The sequence below is a fragment of the Abramis brama genome (assembly GCF_963993115.1).
Source record: "Abramis brama genome assembly, chromosome: 21".
In the NCBI taxonomy this organism is placed as follows: domain Eukaryota; kingdom Metazoa; phylum Chordata; class Actinopteri; order Cypriniformes; family Leuciscidae; genus Abramis; species Abramis brama.
Genome location: NC_139983.1, coordinates 11,604,160 through 11,625,522, shown reverse-complemented (window position 1 = coordinate 11,625,522; position 21,363 = coordinate 11,604,160). Strand labels below are relative to the sequence as shown.

Below are 21,363 nucleotides of genomic sequence, written 5' to 3'. Positions count from 1 at the left end.
TCAATTAAGTTTAACAGACATTTTATTATTAGGGAGGACCAACATTCCAAATAAAAAAATGACTAAGATAAATATTTTCAGCACGTAAATTACATTTATTAAAACAATAAATTAATTACTCATCTTAAATGTATGACTAGCATAGCAATATATAATTTGTCTGTTCATTCATTTATGTAACATATCACATGTATTTATTAATGTATTTCTTTCATATGTTTCATTATACATTTTCTCATTTATAATTGCTTCATTTATGTAATAGGAACATGTGCATCACGCTAATATTGATATGTTTTCAGCTAACAAATTATACTCACCTAAAACAAGCATTTCAGCATTTAATTTAACAACTTACAAGAGTATGGTCAAAGTAATTTTCGAGGGCTGCTTCCTCATCCATGTTCCTTATGGTCCATTGGAAGAAAACGGATTTCCATAAAGTAAAGTTTCCCAGTCTCAGTGGATGTGATCTAATTGGCATCAAGTGTGGAGCTACTCACAAGAGGCGTGACAAATCATGCCATCAAAACTGAGGAGTTAGTTCTTTCTAGTAATCTCAAATAAAATATTTTTGTAATAAAACAACACACTTACTAATTTTTTTGGCTTTTTGCGCTAACAGAAAATAATAACAACTTGAAAATCCAATTATTTCCTGCAACGCAGTCTCCGGACAGTAGAGGGAGACAGACACAACGCTGTAAACAGTCACTTACGCGCATGAGCGGAAGACAAATGATATCATTTTAACAACGCGAGTTGTGCATGAGCTGTCACAAATCATTTCAAACTATTAATGGTTAAATGTTTAGTTTTTCGTGTGTAGATACTTGCATGGCATGCATGAAAAGAAAGTATATTATGTGTACTTTAAGCTGACGGATGCTTGTGAAAAACCAACAGTCAATATTGGTTCCATAGAAACATGTGGATAGGGTTATGGATGCAGTTAAAGAATGCTTGAGGAATTTTCCTAAAGAAGCTCGGGGTGAGTTCATTGGCTGTCTATTGACATCTGAACATATTTAATATATAACCAACCATATATAACCATATAATCATATGCCGATAGATAGATAATTTACATGCAATAGAAAATCTACACAGTATCCATTTACAGAATATATACAAAAATATTTGTTGCACCAAAATATATCTTTTAACACAGGGTTTATCAATCTTTTAGATGCCACAGACCCCCAAAGTATGATGATTCGCATGTGAAGGACCCCATCCAAAAATGTAAAAGATAGCTATATATTTTTTATGTATAAAGACCCAATCAATACTATGAACATTTTATATTATAAATGTGTAAACAATTTAGTTTCTATTAGCCTTCATTACATCATTATGTTTTTTTACTTCTTGTAAGTTGCAGATGTAAGATGTATTTTATTCATGTACTGTACTTTTTATCAAAAATAAAAAAATACACTTTAATCAAATGTATTATTTATTTAAGTCATATTTCATTTATTTTACTCAATTTATTTATATACCAAGTTTAATCTTATTTTTATTTTTTTAAATAAATAAATAAATACTGCTTTTTTCTAAACTTTTCCACAGACCCCCTAGCACTCAATATATTTCAGGATAATTGGGATTAATTGTTATGAAAACAATGTTACAATAAGTTTTTATTTGTGCAAATTAGATTTTAACTCAGAATACTCCAAAACATAAGCAATACTTTTTTTGTTGAAAGCCTTGTAATGACTTGTATATCAGTGTGATATGGTTATGTATTTTCTTCCTTAGAGCTTTATCTTAATGATGCAGTGCCATACCTAGATGGGCCCCTCTCTTCACTTCAGTTTTATCGTGACTGGATTGGACCCAATAAGCCCTGCATCATTCGCAATGCCTTCAGTGATTGGCCAGCTTTGTCTAAATGGAACCCCACTTATCTCAGGTGAGCCAATCAGATGATCAGGTCAGCCAGAGACTTCTAACGTGTAAACCCTATGCCCTGAAAATGTTTCTATGAAACTCTTTCATATTTGTGCAGAGAGAAAGTGGGCTCCAAAGTCATCAGTGTGGCCGTCACTCCAAATGGATACGCAGATGCCATAAACGGGAATCGCTTTGTGATGCCAGAGGAACGTCAGATGTCCTTCACCTCTCTGCTGGATATCGTAGAGGGGAAGGTGAAGAGCAGTGGTGTGTTTTATGTTCAGAAGCAATGCTCAAATCTGACTGAGGAGTTACCAGAGCTGACGGGCGACGTAAAGACTCACATTCCCTGGATGAGTGAAGCACTTGGTATGTCCACACATTTTACATTCAGTTTCTACCTGGAGAATGGTTAGTTGGTTGGAGAATGGCAAAATAATGTGTAATGTGGATTCTGAAAAAAAAATTTCAGGAAAAAAGCCTGATGCTGTAAATTTCTGGCTTGGCGAGGAAAGCGCTGTCACATCAAGTGAGTTTGTCTTCACTTGTTCATAAACATCAAATATTGTAAACTTTAAACCAGTGGTTCTCAACCTTCTAAAGGGGCCTCAAGATGAAATAATTTAAATAGTTTAAAATAAGACAAACAAGCATTAAAATTTGCCAAAACAACAAATCTTATTTTAATTTACCCCCTCAACTTTTTCCTTTAAAGAACCAGTATTTTCAGTTTTAAAAATTAAACGAGTAATTTTAGCCTCATTTTAAAAGTGTTTTCTAGACCTAGAAAACTCATGTAAATTAATAAGATCTTAAAATGCCTATGCTTTCAAATATTATATCGTGTAGAAATTGTGAGTAAAAAATATTTTTAAACATTCTTATTTTTAATCCTTATCCAGCAAATAACAAATGACTAGAAAAGTCATGCAAACTCATTGTTTAAAAAGAGCAGAAAACTTTAAAACTTCTGGAATCTTGAAAAAAATAAATCTAGGAGAGCCTTTGAATATTGTTGTGCACAGTAACCTTCTTCGAGTCAAAAAGGTTGAGAAACCACTTCTTATTTATGTACCCATTTTTGTGAGTGAACACAGTTTTGTTGTATCTGTAGTGCATAAAGATCATTATGAGAATCTATACTGCGTGATCTCTGGACAAAAAGAATTTATTTTACTTCCTCCGACTGATAGACCTTTCATACCATATGGTAAGGAGTTATTTCTCTATCCTAATCTTTTATTTTGCTTGCTTAGCTTAACATTAAATGCTTTAGGAAATGGCCTCATGGCTCTGTCTATTGGCATTGTTTTATTTCCTCCTCATAGAGCTCTACCAGTCAGCGACATACAGACAGAAAGAAGATGGCATCTTTGAAATAGTGGATGAGGAAGATTCAAGCAAAGTGTTTAAGTTTATTCAAATTAAACTAAAATTTTATTTTATATTTTTCTATTTACTTTATTATTATGAATGTTATAAATAAATTTGATAACATTTATAAAAAATAATAATAATATTTTCTTCAATATATTTCCATATCTTGTATATCTCTTTCAGGTTCCCTGGATCCCTCTTGACCCCCTGAACCCAGATTATGAGCGATATCCCTCCTACAGGTTGGCTAAACCTCTGCACTGCACTGTGAAAGCTGGAGAGATGTTGTACCTGCCCTCCCTGTGGTTCCACCATGTGCGACAGTCTCACGGCTGCATAGCGGGTTGGTGATGTGACCTCCAACAAGACTGCTAACAATAACTAACTTGCTAACTTGCAGGGATGCACCGAAATGAAAATTCTGGTCCAAAACTGAAAATTTAAGATGCATTTGGCCAAAAACCGAAAATAAGGAATAAATGAATAATCAATTAATTAAACAAACTTATTCAATAATCAACACTCAAATAGCTAAAACATGAAAACAGTAAAACAGTTAAACATAAGGCAGTTTTATATCAACTTTTTAATAATATAAGTGTTTCTACTCCAGTTTGTACAAGCTGTTTTATTGACATCTTCCCCTGCTTGAAACACTGATTGAGCGATTGCTTGAGACAGGGTTCATTTCAGTAAGTTGTACTGTATCTTTCAACATTCCTTCTGAACTAGTAGTAAAAAGGAAAAGATGATCGGTTCACAACATGCTGCTTGCACTGAGGTGCTAGAGCGATCTGTCACGCAGTATTAAAGAGCGCCAAAATTACATATATTGTTTGAATTTTGTAATTGTACATTTTGTTTGGATAACAAGTTTTGTTCAAGCATCTACAGAAAACATCTCTACGCTATGGGGACGCCCTCAGTGTAATCGGTGTTTGAATACTTGTACCAAACATGGCAATCTTATTGACCGACGGTAGTCCAATGACGTCACAAGCAGAACGCCCGCGAGTATAAGAGGGTGCCTGAAAGAGACATAACTCTTTTGTCTGAAGGAGACGTTCAGGCAAACCTGATGCATACCTGATGCATTCTCAAAAGGTGATCTAGCATTTGTTAGAAAATTACTATGAAGCCATACAAGCCACATATAAGCCAACGCTTCATAGTATTTTTCTAATCAACACTAGATCCCTAACTAACATTAGGGATCTAGGGATGGATAAACTGAAACTACAGGTAGCAATGAACATAATCATTAAGGACATCTGCATTTTGCAAATCATAGAGACCTGGCTTTATTCATTTATTCCGGACATGGCTATCGAGCTAGCAGGCCATACAGTACATCGCTATGACAGGACCAGGGAATCCGGTAAGGGCAAAAGGAAGGGGGTTGTGCGTGTATGTTAACAACAGCTGGTGTACTAAAACTAAGACTGTAGACAGTCACTGCTCCCTAGACCTGAAGTATGTGACTGTTAAATGCAGGCCCATATATTTTCCTCTGGAGTTTACTGTGCTGTGGTCATGATAACCACGGTGTATATTCCACCTGATGCTAATGCTCGGCCCTGGGATATTTATATGACGCCATTAGCAGCGAATACAGTAGGTATCCCGAGGCTGTACACATTATAGCAGGGGACTTAAATCATGCAGAATTGAAAGCAGTGCTCCCTAAATTCCACCAGCACATTAAGTGTGCTACTAGATGTGCAAATATACTGGACAGGGTCTACTCCAATGTCAAACTGGTCTACAAGGCTTAACCACTATCACACTTGGGCCAGTCTGAGCACTTGCCCATGCTCCTAATATCCTGTTACATCTAGGATTGTTAAAACATGGCCTGAAGATGCCTTTCATCACATGCTTGATTGTTTTGAAAGTACAAACTGGGATGTTTTTGAAAACCAAGACCTGGAGAAGTACACTGTGGCTGTCCTGGGCTACATTAAGTATTAAATGGATATTGACACTGGGTACAGGCATATACGGGTCTATCCCAACCAGAAGCACTGGATGACAAGAGAAGTCCAGACTTTCACCACATTATATCCACCAGCTCACAGTAGCCACACCTTCATTGTGGAGGAGCAAGAGGACAAGCGCACACTGAGGGCTGTGAATCAGAGGAAGGCTGCAGCACCCGATGGCTTCACTGGACAGGGTTCTGAAGGACTGTGCGGACCAGCTGGCGGGGGTCTTTGCTAAGATCTTCAACCAGTCCTTATCCCAATCCACCATTCTTCCCTGTCCGAAGTCCTCATTTTTAGTCCCAGAGAAAAAAAAAAAGCCTACCGTTAGCAGCCTAAATGATTATTGCTCAGTGGCATTTGAGAAACTGGTCCAGAGTCACATAATTTCCTGCCTTCCACCCGTATTCCACACACACACACACACACACACACACACACACACACACATACCAGTTTGCATATAGAGCAAATAGATCTAAGAGAATGCCATAGCCACAGCTCTTCACAATGCTCTGCCTCTGGGCTAACCCCACAGTATTTGTTTAGGGAATGGTGAGAGAGACTGATAAACATATGGTTCTAGTCTTCAACCCCTTGAAACAAACCTTAAGGCACCTGTACCCCATTAGAACCCCATTATAAAGGGGTATAGTATAGGGGTATAATTGAGCAGGATAGGTAACACTCAGTTCATGCGAATAAATTGAATGTGAATAAATAATCATTTAGCATTACAGTAGCATCCTGTTAGCAGGGGAGCATCCTCCGAGAGGCTGCGCTCAACCCAATAAACCGCTCTCCCAGAGACTGAGCAGCACATTTAGCCCAGGTGATAACAGGGAGTTATTGTCCATTTATGTAATTTGCCCTTCTACCAGGCCAAAAAAAGGAGGCCAATGACCCCAGACATGCCATTAATTGGCCAAAAGAATGTTTGCATCAAACAATACCTTTAGAGGGTAGGATTGATGCTATATCTCCTTTCACTGCTCAGTCTCTATTAGTGACAGGTGCTACACGTACTGGCAGGAGACTAACAATCTTCGGGTAACAATAACCCCCAACTAAAAGGTGAGGGCCATAAGGATTTCCACAACTACTCACCATACTGAGCCAGTACATAATCAAGGCAAATTAAATGTAACTGGGATCAATACATTAATCAGTTAGCTTCAGTAGCGCTAACTCCAAGGACTGTCTATGGACCTATCCTATTGTGGGTCGGTTTTTACTAGAAATGCACACTTCATCATTAATCAATGACTGAGCCTGGTGTCGTCACTCCAAGGGCCTCACGCACCCCAAAGAAATCCTGCTTAGATTAATTGTGGGTAGGGAGAGGGAGATAACATTGAATTAGTGATCAGCTGTTCTCTCAGAGCGCTTCCTAATAATAACCTCTCTTAGGTCCTGCCTCCTCTTTTTAGCTGCGAGGTTGCTTCTGCCCCTACTATTTAAAGGTGGGGGGCACGAGCAGCCACGCTAGTCTTCTGCTCCTGTCTCCAAGAACCTCCCAGAGATGGGTCAGTAGGCTTAAAGGAGGCAGAGGGTCTGGACTCAACCTTACAGGGGATACATCTCCTTGAAATCTCCTTGAATCTCTCCACCACCGTCTCGATGGAGGTGCCAAAGAGACCAGAATGCGAGATTGGGGCATCCAGGAGGAAATACTTGTATTTCTCCTTAATCCCCAAGAAATTTAACCATTGGTGTCTCTGCTTGGTGGCCCAGAGAGCCAGGTCTGTGGTATGGCACAGTTCCGCTACTGCCTTAGGAGACAAACCATGCCCCTGGTCCAAGTCTTTAAGCAGGTCGGCCTGGTATGCTTCCAACACTGCCATGGTGTGCAAAGCACCACTAGCCTGGCATACGCCTTGCCTACGAGCCACAAAGGGGGTTTGCCAAGGGGGGTTGCCCAATCCCTCCACATTTTAATAACTCAAATGTTGGAAGGGAAAAACGCAAGCCGAGTATGGTTTCTTCCATGACTTCGCATCAATGTGAAGATCAGAGAGAAGTGGTAGGTTCAAAGGGAAAGACTATGCGCTAAATGACTACGAGCAACTTCCCATTTCTCATGCAACCAGGCCAAACTCATCCTGTGCATTGCACGGGCCAAAACATCCAGCAATTCCCCGTATGCGGGGCTGATGGGAGGACTAGTCTCAATTGAGACATCATTGCACGGTCCTCCAACCACATCCAGTAATTCAGAACCAGATGATGCCAGCAAGGTGCTTTATGGCTGATCGAAAGAACCCTCAGAATGCACTAAATCAAGCAGATTGCTTGAACTATCCTGAGGAGATCGGGAAATAGTTAATGCTTCCCCGATTCCTCGGCCAGCTCAACACTATGAGTGTAGCCGCTGCACTGCCTCAGCATCTGCAGGGTTGACTAGACCATCACAATCGGAGTTTCCTTACCGCAAACTTGTCACAGTGAACACATCTGGCTCATCACAGAAAAAGTGATTTTAATGTAATTTTAAACTATTCAAGTGCAATAAGACTAGTTTTTTGTGCTGCACACCAATACAAAACATGCACACAGAAAGCCGCCTCTCATACTGAATAATTCGCAATACTGAACTGAGTTCTCTTCCGTGTCTTTTTGCACTTGAATGGACAAATACACAGAAATGTCAAAATATTCTCTAAACACAGTTGGTTGTGTCTTTAGTTAACGTAAAGAGTTGACAAAGAAAACGCATAACTGTATATTGGATCCGTGCAGCTCTTAAAGTGACAGCAGCCTAATATTCCTGCTGTTGTTTCTATAAAAACGTTAATCAAACAACAAAAGATAAAGAGAAAATTCACTCGCTATTCTTGACTGAATAACTTTTGTAAATACACTGAACAAAATTATAAACACAACACTTTTGTTTTTGCCCCTATTTTTCATGAGCTGAACTCAAAGATCTAAGACTTTTTCCATGTACTCAAAAGGCCTATTTCTCTCAAATATTGTTCACAAATCTGTCTAAATCTGCGTTAGTGAGCACTTCTCCTTTGCCGAGATAATCCATCCACTTCACAAGTGTGGCATATCAAGATGCTGATTAGACAGCATGATTATTGCACAGGTGTTCCTTAATGTGCAGTTTTATCACACAGCACAATGCCACAGATGTCGCAAGTTTTAAGGGAGCGTGCAATTGGCATGCTGACTGAAGGAATGTCCACCAGAGCTATTGCCCGTGAATTGAATGTTCATTTCTCTACCATAAGCCATCTCCAAAGGCATTTCAGAGAATTTGGCAGTACATCCAACCGGTCTCACAACCGCAGACCACGTGTAACCACAACTTCCCAGGACCTCCACATCCAGCATCTTCACCTCCAAGATCGTCTGAGACCAGCCACTCGGACAGCTGCTGCAACAACTGGTTTGCATAACCAAAGAATTTCTGTACAAACTGTCAGAAATTGTCTCAGGGAAGCTCATCTGCATGCTCGTCATCCTCATAGGGGTCTCGACCTGACTGCAGTTCGTCATTGTAACCGACTTGAGTGGGCAAATTCGATGGCGTCTGGCACTTTGGAGAGGTGTTCTCTTCATGGATGAATCCCGGTTTTCACTGTACAGGGCAGATGGCAAACAGCGTGTATGGCGTTGTGTGGATGAGCGGTTTGCTGATGTCAACGTTGTGGATTGAGTGGCCTATGGTGGCGGTGGGGTTATGGTATGGGCAGGCGTTTGTTATGGACAACGAACACAGGTGCAGTTTATTGATGGCATTTTGAATGCACAGAAATACCGTGATGAGATCCTGAGGCCCATTGTTGTGCCATTCATCCACGACCATCGCCTCATGTTGCAGCATGATAATGCACGGCCCCATGTTGCAAGGATCTGTACACAATTCCTGGAAGCTGAAAACATCCCAGTTCTTGCATGGCCAGCATACTCACCGTACATGTCACCCATTGAGCATGTTTGGGATGCTCTGGATCGGCGTATACGACAGCGTGTTCCAGGTCCTTCCAATATCCAGCAACTTCGCACAGCCATTGAAGAGGAGTGAACCAACATTCCACAGGCCACGATCAACAACCTGATCAACTTTATGCAAAGGAGATGTGTTGCACTGCGTGAGGCAAATGATGGTCACACCAGATACTGACTGGTTTTCAGACCCCCCCCATACAGTAAAACTGCACATTTTAGAGTGGCCTTTTAGCCTAAGGCACACCTGTGCAATAATCATGCTGTCTAATCAGCATCTTGATATGCCACACCTGTGAGGTGGATGGATTATCTTGGCAAAGGAGAAGTGCTCACTAACACAGATTTAGACAGATTTGTGAACAATATTTGAGAGAAATGGACCTTTTGTGCACATAGAAAAAGGTCTTAGATCTTTGAGTTCAGCTCATGAAAAATGGGGGCAAAAACGAAAGTGTTGCGTTTATAATTTTGTTCAGTGTATATTTGTAATGTTTATTTTATTTATATAGTGCAGTGTTATTTAACATTTGATTATAGTTTTTGTACCTTGTACAGTTTATTTCAATCGTATCTTTGTTCAGTTGTATTTATTTGTGTGATTTGCTTTTAATTAGTTTATTTGTTATTTTTTATTTACTGAATGTTTACTTGTCTTTAATAATGCTTGATATTTATATTAGTTAGGCTTGTTGTTTTTGCTATGGTATTTTTACAACATAGGCTAAAGTTCCTTGTGTAAATGTTCTTTAGTCTGTTGATTTTTGTTCATTGTATTCAGCTACAATGAAGTGTTTTGCAATTAGACTTAGAATAAATGTGAATTATATATGGTTTTTTTTACCTTATTGGAATCAAAATTAGAATCGATAAGAATCGGAATCGTTAAAATTCAAACGATGCCCAACCCTAGTCCACAGGTGTAAGGAAACGTCTACACAGAGGAACACACTGCTGAAAACTCTTGCTTCCGCCTGACATTTTTTGTCCATGTGCTCAAAACAAACGGCTCCATAAGACAAAAGTTTTCGCAGGTGCTCTGCTTGTGACGTCATGGACTGCCATCAGCCATAAAGATTGCCATGTTCAGACACCACTGACAACCCATGACGCCGTGTCAAAGTTCCAACTTGAAAGGGAACAGATTTTAGATTTAAGAAACCATATCATTACCGATTAAAACCGAGAAATTAATATTGTCAATCCAGAGCTATTGTCCACACATCTGAAATGTTTAACTGTTGTAGCTTATCCACTTTGTGTGTATAAAATAGATGCATGAATACAGTCGAAACATCCCATAGGAGAAGCACTGATTAAATGTCTTTTTCGGTCACTGATTTTGGCCCTCCAACAAAACTATTTTCGTTAGCCAAAACTTTGGTGCATCCCTCCTTGCATATTCTGTTCTGTGCTCTTATGGTCAATAATGTAAATAATCATGATTAATAATGATGTTTAACATGTTCTTTTTGTCTTGGCAGTGAATTTCTGGTATGACATGGAATTTGATATCAAGTACAATTACTTCCAGCTGGTGGAGTCCCTGACAAACGCTGTGGGATCACTATGAGACTTATTACATAATATATCCTGTTCAAAGGTGAAGATTTGGTTAATATATTTGATTATCAACAACTGGTGGCTTTACATGTGAAGATTCAAAGACTTCATGATTTTTTTTAGTGATATGGAATAAATATTGCAATAAACAATGCAGTTTACCATGTAATAAATACAGTTTTATTTGTTTGACTTCTCTGAGAAAGAGATTTCAGATGATAGACTGTATAAACACTGAGAATAGAAACACTTGACTTCGGTTTGGAGCAAAAGGTAAGACAAAGTCACAAGTTTCCAAAAAGAAATAAGTTTCTTAGAAACTATGGGTCCATCTGTAATCCTAAACTACGTCTTGATCAATTGGCCATACGTTACATGAAAGCAGAGCTAGTCACCACAGAGATAGCGCTGAAAGCTGATGGTTTGCATGATTATTCATGAGGAGCAGGTCAAGCGTACAACCATGCATTCTAGTTCAGGGAGCAAGCCAACCCTAAATTCTGCTGTTCTTCATGCATATGTAGTGTATTCATGCTGATTCTCACATAGTGCTTTTGTTACTGATGCAGTCCTACTGTACGGTTTTCACTTCTGCTACATCACTGAAGCCCTCTACTTAGCTAAATCAAGTCTGTTTGGGCTTACGTTATATATCATTTTTATCTCATGCATTTTTACTCTCTCTTAAAGCCACAGCACTTTTTATGAGATAGCAAATGAGAGCATTTGTTGCATACCAAATGGGTCTTAATAAATCTATTTTACTACAAGACTGTCAGTGCAATCTGCCATTGGTGAAATAGGGTGTATATCAGTTTTTTTGGGCTACTATGAGTAAAAATTTGCATTGTTGTAATTGCACAATATGCCTCTTTCGTTGTTAATACATTTGTACCCACAATCCTCAAAAGAATGTGACAGAGGTGGAACTAAGCAACAAGTCAATAAATAGAATTTATGCATCTCAGACACCAGGAAAGTTGTAGCTGTACTGAACTAGTTGCAGCGTTAACTTAAGCTGGGTGTACACTGTGCAATTTTTTTTTTTTTTCGTCAGACTGTACAAAATGACCCCAGTAAAATCCTGGATAAAAGGCAATGGTGACTGTGACATCACCTGTATCTTATGTCATGCTGTATGATTTGCATCTTTGGTCACGACTAATGGCATTGGCTGGGTGTTTACATTATTAATCGTGTCACATTCTGACATTTCATTCACAAAGAGCATGTCATGCTAATTTATCATACATTCAATTTTTTAGAACCCCAAAATCGTACAGTGTGCACCTAGCTTTGGTGCGATTTGTATCAGTAGAAAAGCTGGACACAATAAAATATGTGCAGGTCCATCTATAGAAGTTACAGTACACTTAACATTACAATGCCTTCATTTGAATTAATGGCTTGTTTCCACCGAGCGGTACGGTATGCAATTATTTCCGTTTCGATTGTCAGAAGTTGGGAATGGTACCAAAATACCGAATCTTAGCACAGTAGTCCGGTACCTAAAGGTTGGAGCTAGACTCCCTGCAAAACGTTGATTAGTTGACAGAGAATTGGCGCTTGCGCTTGCGCTTGCTACAAGGGGAATGACAACTCAAGAGGTACCATTTTTTAATATACAGTTGAAACACAATACCGTTTCAACAAAATGTGAGAAGCAAGAACAAGATCTGCTGTATATCCACCATTGTTGTTTACTGTGTCGCTTTATTCTTCGTGCGAGAATGATGACGATCACTACTTTACAGCATACACAACGCCTATCAAGTAAGGGTACTGTTGGCGGTGGAAACTCAAGCCGGATCAGGGTTTACCATCCCGAATCGTACTGTACTGTACTGTACTGTACCGCTCGGTGGAAAAGAGCCATAAGCTTAAAAACAAAAAAGTGCCCTAATGTACAATAAATATTATGGAAAAGAAGAACTGTTTCTAGCAGAGGTCAGAGAGGCAACACCTCAACCTAGTTAGCGAAGGATCGTGGATTGCAGAGTGACTGTTTTGTTTATCTCTTGGGGAAATGAGAGCACATCACATGACAATAAAAAATACCTTTAAGAAGTCATCACCAGAAAACAATATGTAAAAATGCATTTCGTTTCAGGACAAGGATATTTTCAAAACATTTCTCATAATTTGTGCACAAAGGTTCAAGAAGCTTTTTCTATCTACTTGGCTATTGCATCTCCATCAGTGTCACCAGAATGGTCAATTCAGTTCAGTGCTTTTATGGCAGTTTTGTTTCTGTTAATATTTGCAATTAGGGGTGGACAACATACAAATATCACTGATCATTTTGATATATAACCTGCTTGAATTACAAATGCCGGATTTATTCCTTAAAACAAATTGCTGGTCAAGATTAAGGCACCCGTATCCATGAGAAAGTGACCCTTCAAGTACAAAAAAGTCCTGCAAATAATACAAAATCATCCTTCAAATTTACCCAAATTTTTCCTCTGGCACCCAACTGGCCCTGCTGGGTATCAGGACATTGACACTGTACAACAAACACACATTGAAGAGTCTCTGTGCGACTCATTGACCTATCACATGAGAATAAATACGATCCCAATTCAACTTTAGAGTATAAGCACAAACACAAAATACAGTATAAAAATCATTCCATAATAAAAGGTAAAAGGGTGACAAATCTCCATTGCTAAGACTTCCAGGGATACCGGTCCCTGCATTGAGAATTGTTTTTAAAATATCAAATACAATGTTCAAATACATAATGCTTGCCAGAGATTCCTCTGAACAACAACAGTTAATTTTCTCTGTAACTGTTTCAGTTATATACAGAATATTGTATCCATATAAAACTGCTAATTTGTCTTTAAGACAGTGACCAAATTACTGTACCATGTAGTCAACAAACCATGTATTCAATTACTCTCCTTGATTACATGTAGGTCTTTCAAAAGTTACCATGGCTAAAATATCCGGATACATTTTTAGTAGCAGGGCACAAAGAGGTGAGAAAAATCAGGGGTGTGTTGCTGCCATAGTAGCATGCTAAATAGGGAGGTAGGATAGTGGCATTTCTTCTCAATCTCTTTATTAAAAGCTCCTCACTATCTAAAACAGTCTGCTGTGCAGTCTTCATGGCTTGGTATCCTGTTGCAGCCACAGCACACAGAGTAGTCAGATTTTATTGTCCATCCTCTTCTCTACAGCACTGAGCAGCAATTTGGAGTACTGCTCTAGAAGGGCTAGTGTCCTGTCGTCACCCAATGTTGCATTACTGTTAGCCAGCATGGGCACTGTGCAAGTGCTAGGCTGTCTCGAAGGAGTGCATGGTGGCAGGCAATTCAGCTCATCTCTCATTGCCTGAAATGCTTCGGCCAGCACATGTGTCATTTCCTGCTGCTCCTCACTGGAGTTGGTGGAGTTGCTTAGCTACAGGAGCGCACACATATGCAAAGTTAGAGTCAAGTCAGCCGCACAAAACATTTTAGGCAGACGTGTGGGCTGAAGTGCAGCCTACTCTACAATTACATGTGAATGTGACCTAATGAAAACCTACCATTTTGTAGAGGTAGGAGGCTCTTTTAAAACTGCTCTGCAATTCATTGGCAACCAGCCTACAAGAATCCACACTGAGAGATGTGTCTGCAAAAGAGAAACCGAACTCTGTTAATCATAGTGAGTCTTAAAATGAGCTTTGCAACAAAACCATCCAATTTTGACTGAGCATACAAAAGAGTGAAACTGAGAAGTATAAGGCACTGAAAATGATTTAGAGAAGTGGTACTCAGCACAAAGTGATTTACAGAAGTATGACATGGATTAACATTATTTGATTTTCCTGGAACAACAACAACCCTAACCCTTACTAAAACTGGAGGGAAACAATTGATGATGATCTTAAGACAATTGTTTCAGGACGTTAAAGATCAGAGGTTAATGATTGGTTGGTAGGAATGTTGTTCCAGGTCCAATCTTGCTCTAGGAGGGTCACTTTCTTGCAGAGTTTAACTCCAATCCCAACCTTAATTTCAAAGACCTTTAACGGGTTCTGGTATATTTAACTAGGGTTGTAGCTAAACACTAAGGAAGGTAGACCTCCAGGAGAAGTATTGGACACCCTTGACCTAACTCAGGGATGTCCAATCCTGCTCCTGGAGGGCCACTTTCCAGAAGAATTTAGGTCTAGCCCTAATTAAATGCACCTGAAACAGCTAATCAAAGTCTTCAAGATCACTAGAATCTTCCAGGCAGGTTTAATAGAGCTTAACTCTGCAGAAAAGTACCCTAAAATCAGGACAATAATCAGTTGATAGGTATGTTGTTCCTTGCTATAAATATAAAATCTGAGGGCAATATTTAGTTGGTAGTAATGTTGTTCCAACAAAGCTTATTGCGTGCATGCATGTTAAGTGTGGTATGTTCATAAACCTTTACACTATGAATTACAGTTATGCTTTGAGGATCATCCATTCCTTTGGTTTAATGAATAATGTTTTAGCAAGTAAAATACGGTTTCACAGACAAGGCTTAAACCTAGTCCCAGACTAAAATTAATGTTTGAGCTGTTTTAACTGAAAGCAACTTGAACTGACATATCTTAATATGCACATCAGTAATGTTTTTTTTTTTCTAAAGCATGTTTATAAAAGCTACTTAAATGTCCTAATTGAACCAAGGCCTAATCCTGGCTTAATCCAAGCCCTGTCTGTGAAACCGGGCCTAAATGTGTAAACTTGGCCCATAAACTGGTTGAGTACCACTGGTTTAGAGGGTGGATGTTACAGCAAGTGTTAGTAAGGGCATGCCTCACCCTGCAGGTGGTAATGATTAATGGATGAAGAGGGTGAAGAGGAGATGAAAGAAGTGATGGAGGAGGTGGAGGATGAGCGAGGCCAGAGCCCTTTGGTAAACATGTGTTTAGACAGCCCAAGTCGTAGCAGAATGGAAGATGGAATGAGGGAAGACTGATGTCCCAGCAAACCTGAGTCTTGAGCTCCTGAGGAAGACTGTAGAAGACTTGTGCTGCTCTGACTCATGGGAGAGCACTCAGCCTCAGGGATATCCTCTTCTTTTGGCTCTGTGTGCGAGTGAAGTTCATCTTCCGTTAAGTTTGTGGTCTGGCTGGGAATAAGTACCATACTGAGCTCAATCTGGTCTGGGGTTTCAGATGGGCTCAAACCAACAGCTGTGACCGGCTGTACGATGCTGTTGGGCAAGTGAACTGCTCCAGGAAGTGAAGGAGGAGTTGTTGGGTTTCTACTCAAGGAATCCTTTTCCTTTTGTACAAGATTGGGGCTCTTGCTGCTCGGTGAGAGGGAAGATAATGAGAGTTTATCTGGAAGCGGATTGGGAATGTCTATATGGAGCAGGGGTCGAGAACTGCCGGTCAGTTTGACCTGGAGACCTTTAGAGGAAGAGTTTCCAGTTGGGCCAGCACTCAATGTGGGTATAACTGCTGCATGGGGTGTGTAGGGGCCTGGAAAAGGGGATGCCAAAGTATTAAAGGAAGACACATGGGTAACAGGAGTGGTGGGCTTGCTCTGGGAGGAGCTCCGAGGGTTTGAACAGTCAGAACCTGAGCTCCTGCGTTGGTCTGAAGATCCTGTGTCTTCTCCTAGTTCCACCACATTCAAGTTGTCACCCATTGAAACAGAGCGGGAAATCTTGGCCATAGAGCTAGTGGTAGGACTCATATAGGAACGGGATTTGGACTTCGTAGGCGTAGTGATGTCCCTGGGCAGGGTAGTGGTGGGGCTGGTGGTTGGGACGGTGGGAAGGGAACGCCGTTGTCTTTCAGAGGTCTGAGGCTGTGGGTGGACTTCCTTAGAAGGACGACTGGATATCTGGACAATGTCAGCTGATCAGAAGAGGGAGGGATCAGTTGATTATTGTGAGAAAAGAAAAATCTCCAAGTTATTCTTCATTTAGAAGCCTTAAAAAAATTATAGCAAATAATTTTTACTACAAAGAAAATGCCCCTTGAGCAACTTAAGGCTGGAAAACACTATACGACTTTAACAGATTTTAAAACACTAGTCAACATACACTTGCTGACTCTTTAAATAGTAACAGAGAAAAACTGAGCATCATACACTAAACCACTGAGGATTATACAATACCCGGCTAGAAGACGCATGAAAATGAAAACAATGTGTGATCTAAAATCGGCTCAAAATAATGCCCATCATACACTTTGAGATTTTCTGCAAAATCTGTCAACTGGGCAAAATCTGCAGAAGTGTTGACTCCACCACACTGCAAATAAGGGCACAAATCTAAGCAAAAGTCTTGCAGTATTTTCCAGCTTTTAGGGTTACACACCTTTCTCAAGGGCACAAAGGTAGTATGAATATTAGTACTCATTTTTTTGTGCTATCTAATAATCTGATCAAAAATACATTTAAAAACCCATTTCGGAAATAATTATTAAGACATGTGCACTTATAAGTTGTAAGGAAAATATCACTTAAGATATAACTTTTTAGTTAATGGCTACACCATCAAGTAAACTGAAACTTTTCTTGAAGGCAACCTAAATACAAAAAAAATATTTCTAAGACCTGGACATTTTCAAACTAGATTTTTCCTTCCTTTTAAAATATATTTCTTTTTCTTTTTTTGTACATACTCTTATGCTGCTAACCCATGAATCACCCAACTAGGTTATCTTTTAACCACTTTTTTTAGTAAGCATTATACAAAAGCACCATTCAGATACATCTATACAGGGACAGACTCCCTGGAGCAACTAATATAAAACAAAATCCTGTATTCTGTAGCGCAAGTTCGTGGATGCTTTACCCTCTGAGGAGATGTTGTGGATAGATTGAGCTTTCCTCATGCCCGCAGAACTGTTGTAACTTGCGGCAGCTTTAGCAACGGGGCTGATCAGTCTGCGGGAGTCCATGATAGGTGTGCGTTTCTTTTGGATTAAACGCTGACCTGTTGTCCTCTCAGAGCCCTGGGATTCCTGCTGTTTGCCTGGACTCTTATTCTCCATGAGGGGCCGTACCTCTGAGATAAGGGGCCGCACCACTCCACTGGTGGTTTTACTGTCAGTGCTTTTGTTTATGGGGAATGAGAATGCAGTTCTATAAAAAAAATAAAAATGGAAGAGCAAAGTCATGTTTTTCTTCTCAGAAGTCCAAATGTCATTTGGAACAGAAGTCAGAGTTGAAAGGGATTTGTTCACAGGGTGACTGTCTTACCTGCTAGAGGAGTTCTGAGAAAGGAACTTCGATGACATGCTGTCAGAGATATTTGGACTTAGTGTGGTTGGACTTGCTGCCAAAAAAAAAAAAAAAAAAAGTATGAGAACTCATTCTTACAATAAAGACAATTTTGTTTTTGAATATTGTGAACATGACTAACACCCTACCAGGTTTGTTGAGGTCTGACAGGTTTGCAAAATGCTTCTTTAGAAAGGCCTCTTGGTCTGGGGTCTGATGTACAGGAGTCTGAACCTCATTCTTTCTCAAACTATCCTCCTCTTCCTCATCAAGATCTTCCATATCCAGTTCTGACGAGTTTCCATCTACACTCAGTGGCTCAGTCGGCTCAGAGTCTACAGTGAACACATAGAAATACACAATCCTTTATCTCATCAAGGACCCATTGCATCTATTGCTTTAACAAAATGACTGTCTTCTAGTTTAGTTTTCTCTACCTTCTCCAGGGTGCTCGGGGCTAGAGAGACGACTGCTGGAATAATCCATAGAGCAGGCACTGTCTGGACTCTGCTTCTCAGGACAAGAGTTCGCTTTAGGACATCTCACTACATGGGGCAACTTTTTCACCTGATACTCACTATGTACAAAAAAAGAGAAGGGAGCGGACAGACATTTGAGGATCATCTCAGCTGGGTGTTTTAGATCATCGTATTTGAACTGCACAATACGAGGAACAATCCAGGCAAACATGGACATTCCACCATCAGTTATTCACCCTCATGTTGTTTGAAAAATGCATGACTTTCTTTCTTCTGTGGTACATTAAAAAATATATATATTTTGAGAAATGTCTCCAACGGGCTCCAATGTTTTTGTTCCAAGCATTCTTAAAAATATCATCTTTTGTGTTCCGCAGGAGAAAGAAAGTCAGGTTTGGGACTACATAGGGGTGAGTAAATGACAGAATGTTCATTTTTGTGTGGATTAAACACTGACTCATAAAAATAAGTTGGTGAGAAGTTTTTTTTTTTTTTAACTGACCTGCCCGCAAGATTGATTTGATCTTCACATCCCTCAGGATACAGGACCTCTGTCTCTGGAGTTTGAGGAGACAGCTGAATGTAATGAGGACGTGTTTTTTCTCCTGGTCCATTCTCTTCAGGTACCTACAGAGAATATACACAAGTCAAAATGGTACAGAACAGACAAAAAGGTCTGCATTGAGAAGCACACACATAAACATTTTGAGCTGTTTTGATTCTCATTTAACTCATGTCTTTTGTGTTGTCACTACAACCTGTCGCAGAGACTACAGAATTATTCTAATGAAATTCTACTTTGGTGAATGCTGGGGTTTTTTTTATATAAATTTGTCAATTTTATAAATTTCATGCAAAAAGTGAACTGTTTTTGGTCAGTTCAAACTGCAAAGTGGAACAGATTTATGCCCAAGTCTGGCTCTGTGAGACTATATTGGACATTATATCACATTAGATACAAAGATACAAGTGTATACGTATGTTTAGCTTATTTTCATATAAATCTATAGCTATTCTTTGAAGGATTCTGTATCTCACCCATGCAGCTATGGTCTGAAGACTGATGGTGCTGCCCAGTTCCTGGTTCCTAAGTGGTGGAGGATCTTTATGAACATGGGTTTTGCTGGGGAAGAGAGGCAAGGCAAAAGACTCTAGCTGCCTCAGGTCCAGCATGGACTTCACCTTCAGATCCATACTGCCCATTCGCCTGGACCAGCGCCGCCTTGGCCGTGGACCTGAACCCTCAAGTTCACAACTGCTGGATTGCTGAGAAGAGAGAAGAGGTGTGTTAAAGAGCAGCATGTAGAAGAAATAAACCAAATGAGAGAGTCAAAGTTAAAATGATGTGAAATTGTCATAAGCCCCATTTGGATGGTAATTGTTTCTCATGGGGATGTAAGGTATTTTCAACATTTACAGGGGCCAGTTGTTGATTTTATTGCTGTCCAAATCCAGAATGTCAGTGTTTTTCTCCCACCACCCACATTAAAATCCCCAGCCGTATTACCTACTGTTTTTTGACAAACACCAAGGTCGTGTGGTAATTTAAATGCCGTCTGAATCCACTTGGAAATTCACAGTTTAAATCCTTTTTGACCACTGCAGAGCACCGTACAATAACTGTTGTGCTTAACTGTAATTTGTATGCATTTTAAAGACGTACATTTTTATTAATAAAATGCTGGAAAGTATTTACAAGAACAATATTTCATCACAGCTCCACCTCAGCGAGTGGGAGCTGTTAAGAACAAAAAGGAGACAGAGAAAGCAAAGCACGTAAACATTTGAAATGGGTCATTATTGTGGCAGCAATATATGCAACACAATTTTTAAATATGTATTATATACAATTATAATATGCATTAAAAATATAAACCAAGCAGCTTTATGTTTACCTCATGTAAATAAGAGGCTGCATTAACTTATTTCCTCTAATTTCCATATTTTTAAAATGACATCCATCAATTTGAGATTTCATATAGCATGTCTGGCTTTCTATTTTTAAATAGGACATTTAAATTATAAAATAATAAATAGGACATTATTTTCCTATTATTAAATTAAATATGTATTTATTCTTTTTATTCCAAGCACATGACATTTTATTTACAGCAGACAATCATGCGACTGAAGTTCGTAGGATCACAAAACTCGCTCCTTCACCGTGAATAAATCGCCATCCGAATGCACGAGTTTAATCACTGAAGTGCCATGCAAATGTATTTTTACAGACTTCCACATGATAAACAATTACCATCCGAATAGGGCTTTAGACTTTCTTACCTTCTTCATGTGGGAATTAAGAGTATTGCGACTTTCTTCAGATGATCCTTGTAACAGAAACAAACACGAATATTAGAAGCCCATAAAGCTTAAAATAAACATTTGGAAGAAGTCTCGCCCAATAAAATCACACAACGTGATCCTACCCAAGCCAAAAGAGACGGATGTAAAATATAGAACTAGCCAAACCAGTTTATTAAGACTGCTGGAGAATGTCAGATGCGTTACCTGTCTCTTCGCCAGATGACAGGCGAGGAAACATCTCATCTTCATCCTCAATGCCCTCCTCTTCCTCTACGTCTTTGTCGCTGTCAGATGACATGGTGCCAATGACTGGGGCGCTGTGGATTTCTTTCCTTGTGCTGATACATACACAAAAAAAAAAAAAACATTATAAAAACTCAAAACGGTGATGTGTAATTGCAAAAACAACTAATGAGTGTGATTTATTTTATACCCAAGTGTGTGTTGTTTATTTGGTGGGGTCTTCTGAACAGGTTTGCTGTTCTCTTTCAGGTCTGAGAGCCGTTGTCTCATTTTGATGGTCAACTCAGGACAGAGCCGCCACACAAAGATGCAGCTGAACACACATTTAACATTGTAATATGATATGTC

General features: G+C 39.4%; 2 protein-coding genes and 1 long non-coding RNA gene across 5 annotated transcripts in view; 2 read left to right on the top strand and 1 right to left on the bottom strand.

Annotated features, from left to right (window-relative positions):
* Positions 1–713: 713 nt before the first annotated feature.
* jmjd7 (jumonji domain containing 7) lies at positions 714–11,548 on the top strand. 2 transcript variants are annotated; one of them, XM_084097156.1, is made up of 9 exons: positions 714–757; positions 925–991; positions 1,768–1,921; positions 2,018–2,271; positions 2,375–2,431; positions 3,017–3,112; positions 3,231–3,307; positions 3,463–3,622; positions 10,700–11,548. In XM_084097156.1, exons 2-9 carry the CDS (start codon positions 943–945, stop codon positions 10,786–10,788), a joined length of 936 nt encoding a protein of 311 aa, XP_083953282.1. In that variant the 5' UTR covers positions 714–757; positions 925–942; the 3' UTR covers positions 10,789–11,548. The 2 variants fall into 2 exon arrangements, with proteins under 2 accessions (XP_083953282.1, XP_083953281.1); XM_084097155.1 differs by having other exon boundaries at positions 731–991.
* The window catches only part of mapkbp1 (mitogen-activated protein kinase binding protein 1), a 55,405-nt gene continuing 44,977 nt past the window's right edge, over positions 10,936–21,363 (bottom strand). The window contains exons 19-30 of one of the 2 annotated variants that reach the window (XM_084097148.1): positions 21,206–21,328; positions 20,977–21,110; positions 20,749–20,795; positions 19,504–19,731; positions 18,968–19,092; positions 18,424–18,563; positions 18,136–18,321; positions 17,966–18,041; positions 17,559–17,848; positions 15,568–16,614; positions 14,314–14,399; positions 10,936–14,186 (exon numbers count right to left, since the gene is read on the bottom strand). In XM_084097148.1, the coding sequence (XP_083953274.1) occupies positions 13,932–14,186; positions 14,314–14,399; positions 15,568–16,614; positions 17,559–17,848; positions 17,966–18,041; positions 18,136–18,321; positions 18,424–18,563; positions 18,968–19,092; positions 19,504–19,731; positions 20,749–20,795; positions 20,977–21,110; positions 21,206–21,328 (2,737 nt within the window). In that variant the 3' untranslated portion in view covers positions 10,936–13,931. The remainder of the gene's footprint in view (positions 14,187–14,313; positions 14,400–15,567; positions 16,615–17,558; positions 17,849–17,965; positions 18,042–18,135; positions 18,322–18,423; positions 18,564–18,967; positions 19,093–19,503; positions 19,732–20,748; positions 20,796–20,976; positions 21,111–21,205; positions 21,329–21,363) is intronic. The other variant, XM_084097149.1, reaches the window with a different exon arrangement.
* LOC311072271 lies at positions 18,433–19,634 on the top strand. Its single transcript, XR_014603984.1, has 3 exons — positions 18,433–18,875; positions 19,005–19,088; positions 19,512–19,634. It is a non-coding gene; the product is annotated as an uncharacterized lncRNA (long non-coding RNA).